Below are 12,204 nucleotides of genomic sequence, written 5' to 3'. Positions count from 1 at the left end.
GAGATCACCTATCAAGAACAAAATCACCAGGGACAAAACCAGTCAGCTAGTAAAGTGGGAAATGGGCAGGAGATTTGTCTTTATCTCCACCCCAAAAGAACCTCTCCCCCAAATCTAAGGATCAAAGTATTCCATGCCAGAATCTACCACAAAGAACAGAAGCAGGGGAAACAGAAGATAAGTGTCTAACAATCAGACACAATGTGATGGAATGTCCAAACCAAGTGGTGTGTTTAACCTGTGGTGTTGAAGGGGACAAGAGAGGGGGCCCTGTGTGCAAACCATCACCCCCTCCCATTCCCAGGCAAGCACACACAACACTACGGAGGTGTGTGCACAATCAAGATATGTGAAGGAAGACAGTGAACAACGCACTGAAAGAACACAACCACCACCAGCAGACATCGTCATGGATGATACCTGATATCACTGGTGTTCTCTCTGTGTCTTTCCCCACCACGACCCCAGCTATGTTTTATGGACTTTAAGATTGAATGGACATCGATTTTGATTTGATGTAACCTCTTTGATGGCTAATGAAATCAGCATTGGAACTTTGAATGTACGAGGACTCAGTAATCAGTTAAAGAGAAAGGTGTTGTTCAAACACCCGAGAGAAAGGAAACTAGATATCACCTGCCTACAAGAGATGTATATTACAGAAGGTATAGTTTCCCAGATTAAAAGAGGGTGGCATGGAAAGGTTTTTGCAGTGTAGGAACTGCAAAAAGTAATGGTCTACTTTCTCTTATTTGAAGTAAAAAGCTACATTATGATAATATAGACCTGAAACATTCCACAAGCAGAATATTAATTTACGAGTTAGTATGCAAGATATTCTCAATGATTCTTCACACATTTGTGGTTTTACAAACATAAAGGGGAAGAGGGGAGTATGGATCAGAATTCAAAATTCGTAATAAATCTGTATTTCATAATAAATCTGTTTTTCTGACAGACTGTGCAGTGCCTGTACGAGTTTTGACAGTTTTGCACAGACTTTCTATTCTTTGTGTTTGCTGGTCACTTCTCCCACATTCACTTGTATCCGTGGGCTTCCATACACACATGACCATTTTTACCTGCCACATATTGGCAGACACTCTCTTGTTTTCAGAGGGTGTGCATGCTGGCTATGTTCATGTTTCCATAACTCTTTGAACACCAACATGGATTACAGAATCTTTAACATACTTTTGCATGTGTGTACACAAAGGGATTTAAGAGACAGGCAGGTCTACAGATGAGATATTCTGACCTGAGAGATCAGAAAATTGTCCACCCTTAATCCACTTGGTGTCAGTTCCAGGACAGACCCCAGGGCCCTCAGACAGAACGTCCAAATGCTTTGACCATACAGCCAACATGTGCATCGTTTTATGTAAACAAATCAAACATTTTGAGAGAACATGAAAAAAAAAGTTCCACAGAAAACAGGAATGAGAGTTGTGGAGGCGAACATCAGAAACAGAAACACAGAATACATGAAAAACAACATCAAACAAAAAATGAAATACTGCAGAATACATTTATTCATTTGTTTTGAATACAACCCAAACAAAACAACCCAATCTGCTCTTGGAAGGCCAAGAAAAAAACATTATTAGTTTAGTATACTGGCACACGAATATGACAATGAGATAGAAATAATACCTGTACATATCCTGGTTTTTCAATGTACGAAGTTTTATTTTCTTCATAAGACTGTCTTCAGGCAACTGAAACCACAGGGGTCTTAATCCAGGGTACATACTTTCATCAGCCATGGAGACCAAACAAGGAAAGTCAGCACTGAACAAAGAAATGGACCAACCATTGTGGACTGACCACTGGGAGGACACAGGTTCAAACCCCATCAGAAGTTGGTTTTTCGGCCTGTGGGGCTGGCTCCTACCCTGAGCTGGACCACATAGTCGAGGGTCATCCACTTCATGGCTGCGAATCTGGGAGTGTTGCTAAAATTTCCTGACCAACACTGCAGGTGTCTGTATCTCTCAGCCTGGCTGATGCCAGGATATATTTTTTGAGAGTACAGCCTTGTCAAGTAGTTCCAAACCTAAATGGACCCCCATAGCAACATCTTCATCACCCCCATCATCATTCACCATCATCGAAATATAGTAAACAAAATGTCCCAATTTCTGGGGCACCAAAAAAACAGGGGGGGGGGGGGGGGGGGGGGGGAAAGAGAGAGAGAGAAAAAAAAGGTGTGACTATAAAATCTATTCAACATCCAAAGTGGAACACTTACATAGAATGGCAAATGCCTTGCCTCCAGATTTCAGACCCTGATGGATTCAGACGCTTGAGAAAAGTCTTGTGAGAAGACTGAAGGCTAAGACAGCAGCAGCATCAACAAGAGAATGGGAGGGGGTACATATCTGGGTAAAATAATTTCTCATAACTGATGTTTGCCAGATTCGGTTGATTGTGTTTAATAAATTTTTAATGAATTTATAAATGAACCGAAAAAATGAATGAACCCAAAACACGTTTCCCAAACCATGATCAAACAAACACGTAAATATCAACCAAGACTGATTTCAGTCATCAGCATCAGCGGAGGAGAGAGCCACTTTTGGCTGTTGTGCGTCACAGTCACAAATTCATTCACTGTCTCAAATTCCTTTCCATGCAAACATCACATCAAGACAGTTACAAGCAAAGGTTGAAATTCATTTCAATTCACACTGTTTGTAATAAGGCAGTGTATATGGAAGCCACAGACACAATGAAAGCATGCTTGGAATTAAACCAAACTTAACCCCAATTCAAAGCCAAAAACTTAAAACCATCCACTCTCAGACATTGTGCAGCCTATGCTATTTATCCCAGTCAAGACAATGAGCTATACTTAAGTCTGTGAGATAAAAGGAAAAAAAAAGATTATGGTTATCATTATTATTATTGTTGCTTATAGTCCAGCCAACCACACAGGGCCATATCAGGACTGCCCAACCACATAATGTCCGTCCGCGTCAAGCACAAAACACACATGCACAATAAACCCATTAAAATAAACCAACAAACACAATTCATGACACATTATCTCAACCATTTAGCTCCTTTGGGTAAATAAGATTAGGCCATGCTCAGAACGTCAGCTCTTCCTCTTAATTCATCATCCCCAGATTGCAAAGCAAAAAATGATTAAAAAAAAAAAAAAAGAGAAAAAAACAACAAAAAACCAACTTTCAAATCCAAGCAAAAAATAAATAAAAAAGGCCAAAAAGGCAAATAACACTGCAGAATGAACAGCTAATGCCCATCCCAGCGTTTACAATTTCACTACCTAATAACCAGAACAGAACACAGATGTACATCATAGACTGTGGAAAGGAGAAAAAAAGTGTCAAGGCTTGCTCAAAAAAAGAAGGGAATGGACTAGGAAGCCAGAAGAAAACCCCAGAAAACAACGAAGAAAGAAAAAAAAGCAGAAATACAGACAGCAATAGAAAAGAGGAAATTTCTAGCACAGAATTTCTTCTTCTTCTTTCACTTAACGACCAACATCAGTATGCTGATGAAAATTTCAAGAAGGCAGGAATGCTATTTATACTGAAAGAACCCCACCATCTGAATGGGGGTAAATCCAAAATGTGAGAGTTTGCTGATATGATGTGATGTCTGAGAAGAGAGGGAAGAGGATACTAGCGTAAAACAGCTGGTAAGCACCAGAAGGATTAAATACCATTCAGAAGGAACAAGGAGATCAGAAAAATTAAAAACTTGGCAAATAGCAAACACTGGTTTGTGTCAGTGACAGCAACAGTAACGGTGGACAGACAAAAGGCACCATCAAATACCACATGCTTCTATGCAGTTGCCTCAAGACCTGACTAGCGTGTTGGGTTGTGCTGCTGTCAGGCATCTGTCTAGCAGATGTGAAGTAGCTTATGGATTTGTCTGAACACAGTGATGCCTCCTTGAGAAACTGAAAAAACAAGAAAAAAAAGAAAAGAAACTGAAATATATCGATCCAAGTGACCCTTTCAAGAGCACTTACTTAACTAAGCTACAGTTCCTGTGAAAAGTTGGCAGGCGTTTGGAACATAAAAACATAACCAACCAAAGCAATATCAAACTAACAAAGTCATATCAACACACCAATATATATCTATCAAACTATTATTACATTTTATTCACACACACACACACACACACACACTTTCACCTTTGTCAACGAAGGCACCATAATCTGTCACGTAAATGACAAGACAGACAGTGAAAACACTTTTGTTTAGTCAGCCATATCCATATAATGCATAAACAAATCATTGTAATCATCACATAAGCACACAATCCATTAATTACAGTCCAGCCGACTGCACATGGCCATATCAGGACTTTCAAACCATACAAATGCTCATCTGCGTTAACACAAAACTGTCACATCTACAAACAAAAACAAAAACAACAACCCCCCCCCAAAAAAAAAAACAACAAAACAACAACACACACACACACACAAAACACAGTTCATGACACATTATCCTAACCTCCTTTGGGCAAATAAGACCAGGCCATGCTAAGGATATTAATCCTGCTTAATTTATCGTCCCCAGATTTTTTCTTTAAATCATGAAAAAGGAAAAAAAACAATACTTCAATACCTAACAAAAAAACAAACATAAAAAAGGCCATATAGACAAATAACACTGCCGAATGGACAGCTAGTGCCCATCCCAGTGTTTACAATTTCACTACCCAATTGCCTGAGCAAAATAGCACAGACAGTACATCATAGACTGTGGAAATGAGAAAAAAGTGTCAAGGCATGCTAAAAAAAAAAGGGGGGAATGGACTGGGACAACAGAAAAAGCTGACAACACAGTGAAGGAAGAATAAATGGCAGAAACAAAGAGAGCAACAGAAAAGATTTCTTGCACAGAATTTCCAGAAGGTGTTGATGCTCTTTACACTGAAAGACCCCCAGCATTCCCTATGGGGGTGGGGGGGGGGGGGGGGCATCAGTGTATGCCCAAGTGTACTATACACAGATCAAGTGCACTTAAAAAAAACATTACAGGTGAAGAAACACATATAAACATCATTCATCAAAGTTTTCCACAAACAGCAAGAAGATAATGTGTATCCATACACATTATCATTGACGCAAGCAAGATTACTTTCCTGAGACTGAACTCCCTTGTCCTCTCCTTCTTCCCCCAGTAAAATAGTACTGGTGGAAAGAATTTATCATTGAAAAAAAAAAGAAAAAACATTTTAACCTTCGCTGGCTATTGTGGGTCGTACATGACCCAGAAGGGTACAAAAACTCAAAATAATATCTCAGCCAATTCTTAATATTTTTCTATGCAATTTCAGAAATGCTTCCTACACCTAAAAGGCCAACTTTTGCCAAAAAATGAAAAAAAAAAATTCATTAATTAGTTAATGAGTAATTAAAGGTGGCGTTACACACAGACACTTGTGTGGGTCATGTATGACCCATGCTTTTTAAAGAGGAAAAAACGTGGTCACCCCTCGAAAGCTCGTGTGGGTCATGCACGACCCATACCTTTTTAATAGTGATTTCAGAAGGTTTAATTTGTAATTTGTGAAGGAAAATAAAGAAGTTATACTTTCAATAGCCTCACTACCCCCACTACTCTCTCACTCCGCGACAGCGGTATGGGTCGTGGACGACCCACATAAGCTTCCGTGTGTAGTCAAAAGCGACAGCCAGCAAAGGTTCAGAAGGATGGTTTGGACAGGGGTTAACAAATTTCACTTCAGCAAAATGAGGATAAAATTCTCACAAAATGAAACAGTATGCACTGACTACAGCTTGTTGTCTTCTGCTGCTTTCTTTTCCAGACTGGCCAATGCCGTACTTTCCTGCCAGTGGAACTGGAAGAATGTAAGTCTGCTCTTAGTCTAATGGAAAGCAGTCATATATATCATTGTCAGCACCAGTATATGGAAGACAAAGGTGCTAATGCCAGTTTTGATGCTCAATTTAAAGATGATAATATTATTGACAAAATTGTCCCCCTGACCCCACCTCCCCAGTTCATATCCAACACGTAAACACACAGAAAAGCTATCCCTTTCAAGTTTCATCCCAAGTGACCTAAACTTGTTGTCAAACATGAAGCAAGGTCACATGGTAATGTCAGAACTGAAAAATTTACAATATAATTTTATCCTCTCCAACCTTTTCCTTCAGTGTTATGATATCCACAGTTTGAAGATGAACAACTCTTAAGTGCAGCTTGCACATGATTACATTATTTGAATATCAATAGATAATTCAAAATTCTTTTTTTTTTCTTCTGAAATTTCAAATAATCCACACCTATCTCAGCATAATTCTGCACATGTGTGTGTGTGTGTGTGTGTGTGTGTGTGTGTTTATAGTCCAGCTGACTGCACAGGGCCATATCAGGACTGTCAAACCATACAAATGCTCAACCACGTCAACATAAAACTATGACATCTAAAAAAAAAATAAATGAAAACATAAACGAAAATAAATTTTAAAAAAATCATCAAAACAAACCCGCTAAACACAGTTCATGACACATTATCTGAACCATTTAGCTCCAAAGGGCAAAGAAGACTAAGCCATGCTGAGGATGTCAGTCCTTCTGCTTAATTCATCAACCCGAGATTGCAAAAGATCATAAAGGAGGAAAAAAACAATACTTCAAAGCCAAAACAAAAAAACAAACAAACATACAAAAAAGGCCATGTAGGCAAATAACACTGCAGAATAGACAGCTAGTGCCCATCCCAGTATTTACAATCTCACTACCTAATCGTCAGAGCAAAACAGCACATATAGTAGTACATCATAGACTGCTTAGAACAAAAAACCCAGTTCATTGTCTAATGATCCTCTGCAGTTATGGTGTACATGACATCTGTTGTTGAAATGATTATAGTTGATCACTTGTGACACCAAGATTGTGCCGACTGCTGGACAGTTGTCACATCTTGAATTGTGGTATTTCTTTGGCACAGTGAAACCATATTAATCAAATTGTTCTATTATTTACTTAATGCAACACTAGAGTGGTTTGATTAATGACAGAAAGCCTGGGAAGTCACCATCGAAAATGCTGCATATATTGTAACACGGAACGAAGTCAGAAATGAGTTCAGAAGCGTACAAAACCAAAATGAACACACTGAGGACAGAGGACAAGCACCTGCACGACCTCTATTTTTAACAGCCATGCAGCTACACACATGAACAGGTCTCTGAAATCATCAGAATTTTATCTGCACAGTTTGCAAAAAGCCCAAAGAAGGATGGGGAGGTCTTTGAAATCATCAGTATTTTATCAACACAGTTTGCAATATGGCCAAAGAAGGTTGAGGACATTTTACCATTCCACTTGACCTACAGGTCCTGCGTGTCTAACATCACCAGTGCTCATACTCCCTAAAGAACTCTCCACTATTTCTCTGACTGTTACCTTCTGAAGATTCATCATGCCAGTTCAAGATCCTATGATGAACGCTCTTTCATCTTTGCTGCTCCTCATATCTGGAAGAACCTTCCACATCATATCGGTTCCTATGACTCCATCTCTGCTTTTCACTCTTCACTAAAAACGCAGCTTTTTAAAACCTATCTGTAAGCACTCTCCTTTTTCTCTAACACCACCCTATGCCTGTCAGCTCACTTTGTAAGTATTATGTCGAATGAGACAGAGAGAGAGAGAGTGGGGGACCTTTGGGGGGAAGGGGGGGGTGGGGACCTGGGGAGATGGGGGGGGGGGGGGGGGGGGGGGGGGAGAAACAGTGGTCATGAATGTTTTATGCACTTTGTAATTTTTTCTTTCATGTACAGCGCCCTGTGAAAGGGTGCTACACAAATGTACATTATTATTATTATCAATTAGTATTAAAATCCTTCAAAACTGGTCAACAACAACAAAAGCATACGTCCAAAATAACTTTTTTTTCTATAAATTCAGGGACAGCACCTTTGGTGCTCTATCGCCTTACACTTATAGGCAGGAAATTACAGTATTAAGAAATGTCTGTCCATGTGGGTTGACCAATATATTCCATGGCCTTGACCTTGAGTCAAAGTCACTCTTGAATGAGCTTCAAGGTCAGATTTCTGACAACTCTCAGTGATGCAGTTGTAAACAACTCTAATGACATATTTGTTTGTCAGTATTGATTACAAATTCTGTCCACTGATTTTAGAAGAAGAAGAAGAAAAAAAGTAATCTTGGGTCAAATTCATTTTTGCTCAATTTTATCTCATTAGTTTTCCTCTTGCTCACAATGACTCCCACTCCCTCATTTCTAAAAATGATAATGGATTTTATTTGCATTGCATGACCTTTTAATATATATATATATATATATATAAAGTTTAGACTGCATTTTGGGGGGACAAGATGCAGATTGAGTATACTTTGTAATTATATGTGTTTCCATAATCCACCAAATCTTCAGCCTGCATCATAATTAAGAGCATTCTGCCACAAGAAGTTCTGCTCATAAATGCTATCCAGAGATGGGAAAGATAGATCTCCACCTTTCCATGCCCTATCATGATTTGAATACTGGACATTACAGACTTGTGTGACTGAAACCCAATGCCATGAACATTCAGCTGCTGCACCCAACAGAGATTCACTTATTTCAAGTGATGTATTTTTCCATTCACAAAATTTCAAAATTGTGGCAGCAGTTTAAGATACATGGGCACACACACACCCTCTCCCTGTCCACCTCCCTCACAGAGAACACTCATGCAGCAATATATATATGTGTGATGTGGCTCCCAGCTCTGAAAACCATGTCCAGTTCCTAAATATTGGGGAACCTGCAACAACACACACCAAATAATAATAATAATACAAAATAAAAAGAAAGTGGAGTGGGGTGGCGTGAGGAGGAAGGCATTTGGTAATCAGTATCACCATTACTATCACATTAAATCACTGATAGTTCTCTGCAGTTCTATCACCATCAGTGATGCTGTGTGTCTGAATACTGCTGAGCCTGCAGAATGGAAGACCCGGACACTAAGCGCTCACAGTCAGCAGGATGCTCCTGGGAGGAAGATGTCGCATTCATGGCTCCAGAGTGGAACTCCAGAGCGGCCAGGGCATCAGACATGGTGACCATGTTGGGGTGATAGCCCACACTGGCCTGCTCCACCATGGAAGGGTAGTGGACAATATCTGCTGCGTTTGTACTGCTCTGATGCGCCTCACCACAACCCACTGCTGAAGATGAAAGATCGCTGGCCTCGCTAAATGTGTAAGAGTTTAGAACACTTGACACCTGTCCTTGCAAACTGAGCTGGGTTTCATTTTGGGAAGACCTGTGAACAGTCTGTGAGAAGTGGGATTCATATGAGCAGATCCAAGAGGCATACCAAACACAGTCTCCGGCTCCAGTTTATCACCAGAGGTTTGGACAGTTGAGACATGAGAGACACAGTCATGAATGCTGTCTGTTGAAAAGGTTCCTGAGTCGGATGCTTTCTGGAGAGCTTTGTTATACTGGAGGATGTGAGGCAAAGACATGGAAGAAATAGCTGCCATGATGGACTCCGATGAAGAAGAAGTCACTGTCCCAATCCCAACAGGGATGAAGCTGAAATCTGCATCTGCTGTACTTGTCTGGCAGGATTCATTACCACCACCTTGGCTTGCTGGCTCTGCCACTGGGTTGTCAGGCAGCACCTGCACTGCATGACGCTTACTGTTTGTCACGACACCATTCCCTGCACCCTGATGACTAGCTTGACCTTCCTCCAATGCCCCGTCTTTTGCAACTACACTGATGAAAAAGTCTGTACTTCGCTGCACATTACTTTCTGTATCTTCTCGCCATTTATCTTTGTCCTTTTTGTGGATCAAAATCATATGCCGACGCAGGATTGAGGAGTCTGTAAATGAACGTTTGCATAAACTGCAACTGAAAGGTTTTACACCCATATGGATCCTTTCATGCCGAATCATGGCTTGCTTTTGACTGAAACCTTTTCCACACGCAGAGCATACATAGTCTTTACGTTCTTTGTGTATTTTCATGTGAATGGCAACACCTGAGGACTGTCGGAATTTCTTGTGGCACACATGGCATTCAAACTGCTTGTCATCCTGATGCATGTACTTGTGTTCCTTCAAAGACTTGTCATAGGAAAATGATTTGCCACAAATGTCACACTGATATGCCTTGATACCCATATGAACATTTGCATGCTGTAAGTATGAGCTTTTCTGAGAGAAGCTTTTCCACATGTTGGGCACAGATAAGTTTTTTTCACACCCAAATGTTCTGATTTAACATGATAAGCAAGAACATATTTGGTGCTAAAAGTTTTCTGACAAAATTCACAGGGAAATTCTGGTTTAATGTAGTTTGATTCATGAGTTTTCTTGTGTTCAGCTAAGTTGCGAATGCCCTTGTACATTTTACCACATATATCACAACAGTTTTCAGCTTTTTGGTGCGTGAGATAATGTCTTCTAAGATCCTTCCCAAATCCAAAAATTTTACCACACTCTTCACACTTGAACTCTTTCCCCTTCATGATGTGAACACGGCGTTTGTGTTCACGCAAGTGGTTCAACTTTTTGGCAACATATGGGCATAATTCACAAATATAAATTTTTCCTTCTTTAACTAGTTCTTTTATTATGACTTCTTGTTTAGAAATCTGGCGTGGCCTTGTAGTTTTCTGCTTTGACACACAAAGCTGGGAACTGGATTCAGAAAGCTCTGCTTTCATAGGTGTCAGGCTTTTCCGTTTTGCAGCTCTCGGTGTTCCTGATTTTGCGTTTACTTGATCATCCTGCCCTTGGGATTCTGGGGTTTCACTTTGGAATTTTTTGTTTTTCCTTGGTTTTCCTTTCCTTCTCGTTCCCCTAACCTTTAAATCAGAATGAATGGTACTGCCGTACAGCCTGTCAGTGGCAGGTAAAGTCACTTGCTCTTCTAAATCATCTTCCTTTTTCAGCTTTGTATCTGACTGCATCCCAGTATTTCCCAAAATAACAGCACTGTTTCTGCGTTCCTTTCTTTTTCTTCTACTTTGCCTTCTGGGTACTTCTTCGTTTTGTTCCCATTCTTGTGCAGAGCAAGTCTGACTTGGTGTAGAGCTGCTCAGGTCTTGTTGTGATAATTCTTGCAGGGACAACACTGTGCCCTTGACTTCATCTCTGACTGATGTTGCATTTGCAGCTTCAGACACAGTAGGCAAAGTTCTCTGACTGCCATGGATAACTGAATGTGGCCCTGAGTTGGACTGGTCCGGCTTGTTTTCATTATTCTGACCTGAGACTGAATGGCTAATGTCTTGGTTTTGATTTGTTACACTTGCTGTGGAATGATCATACTGTTCACTGTTACATGGAAACCTTTGCTTATTACCTTCACCTGCTGTTGTGCAACCGGGTGTCACCAAAGTTGGGGTATATATTGAAAATGGAGATGCTTTCTGCTTGTTTGTATCATACACTGTCTTCAGCACTTTCTCAATAGCATCTATGGTTGGAGGTACCTTGGCAGCAGGATCAGGAGTTGGCTGATACTCTGCATATAAAACAAGAGGCTCTGGTATTGTGTTTGTTTCCTGCTTTGGTTGGCTGTACTCGCATGTTCTCTTTGACCGCACTGGTTGTATCTGAGGCAAAACTTCTGCAGTCCATTTGATCCAGTTTGACGGATCACCTGAAGTGTCACGAAATCTGGCAACAGAGTCTGTTTTTTTGTCGTCTTCTTCATTGTTACTCTCAACTTCGTGGTCGTCAGAGAAAGGTGGACTCTCACTCTCAAATAGATCGATGTCTTTTTTGTCATCCTCACACTGAGTAGTTTGGTGTGATATGAGGAATTCAGACAATATAGATCTCACGCTATTCAGTGATCCCCATGACCCTTTGACGCTGACGCTGTTATCACCTACAAAAACAACCACACCGGTTCTATCACTAAGTTCTTCCAAATACTTCCAAACTACATCTGGGTCTGGAAAGGTGTTGACATAGTCGTCTGAAAGTTCGGCAGTTGCGATGGAGAAAGGATCAACGGCTGCTGCCATCATATTATTTTCGTAATCATTGGTGTGGGAGATGGTCGATGTAGGACACTTTCTACCTAACCTGCCTGCTTTGAAACTTTCTACTATGGGCCTACAATCTGGGAAGTTTCCAAAACAATATGCAGCCTGCCATGTTGTTAGTCTTTTCGTGCTCTCTGAGCAGAAAGATTTGAAGG

The 12,204-nt window shown here is 40.4% G+C and overlaps 1 protein-coding gene across 1 annotated transcript; it reads right to left on the bottom strand.

The window, feature by feature from the left end:
• Positions 1-9,245: 9,245 nt before the first annotated feature.
• On the bottom strand, positions 9,246-12,154 carry LOC143284171 (uncharacterized). The gene is given in 2 exon segments (XM_076590834.1): positions 9,246-10,216; positions 10,219-12,154. Coding segments are annotated over 2 exon segments (2,784 nt in total). The 5' UTR covers positions 12,032-12,154.
• Between the last annotated feature and the right edge of the window lie 50 nt (positions 12,155-12,204).

This window comes from Babylonia areolata, chromosome 7, assembly GCF_041734735.1.
Source record: "Babylonia areolata isolate BAREFJ2019XMU chromosome 7, ASM4173473v1, whole genome shotgun sequence".
NCBI lineage: Eukaryota > Metazoa > Mollusca > Gastropoda > Neogastropoda > Buccinidae > Babylonia > Babylonia areolata.
Note: the sequence above shows the minus strand (reverse complement) of the source record. Positions and strands in the feature narration are given on the sequence as shown.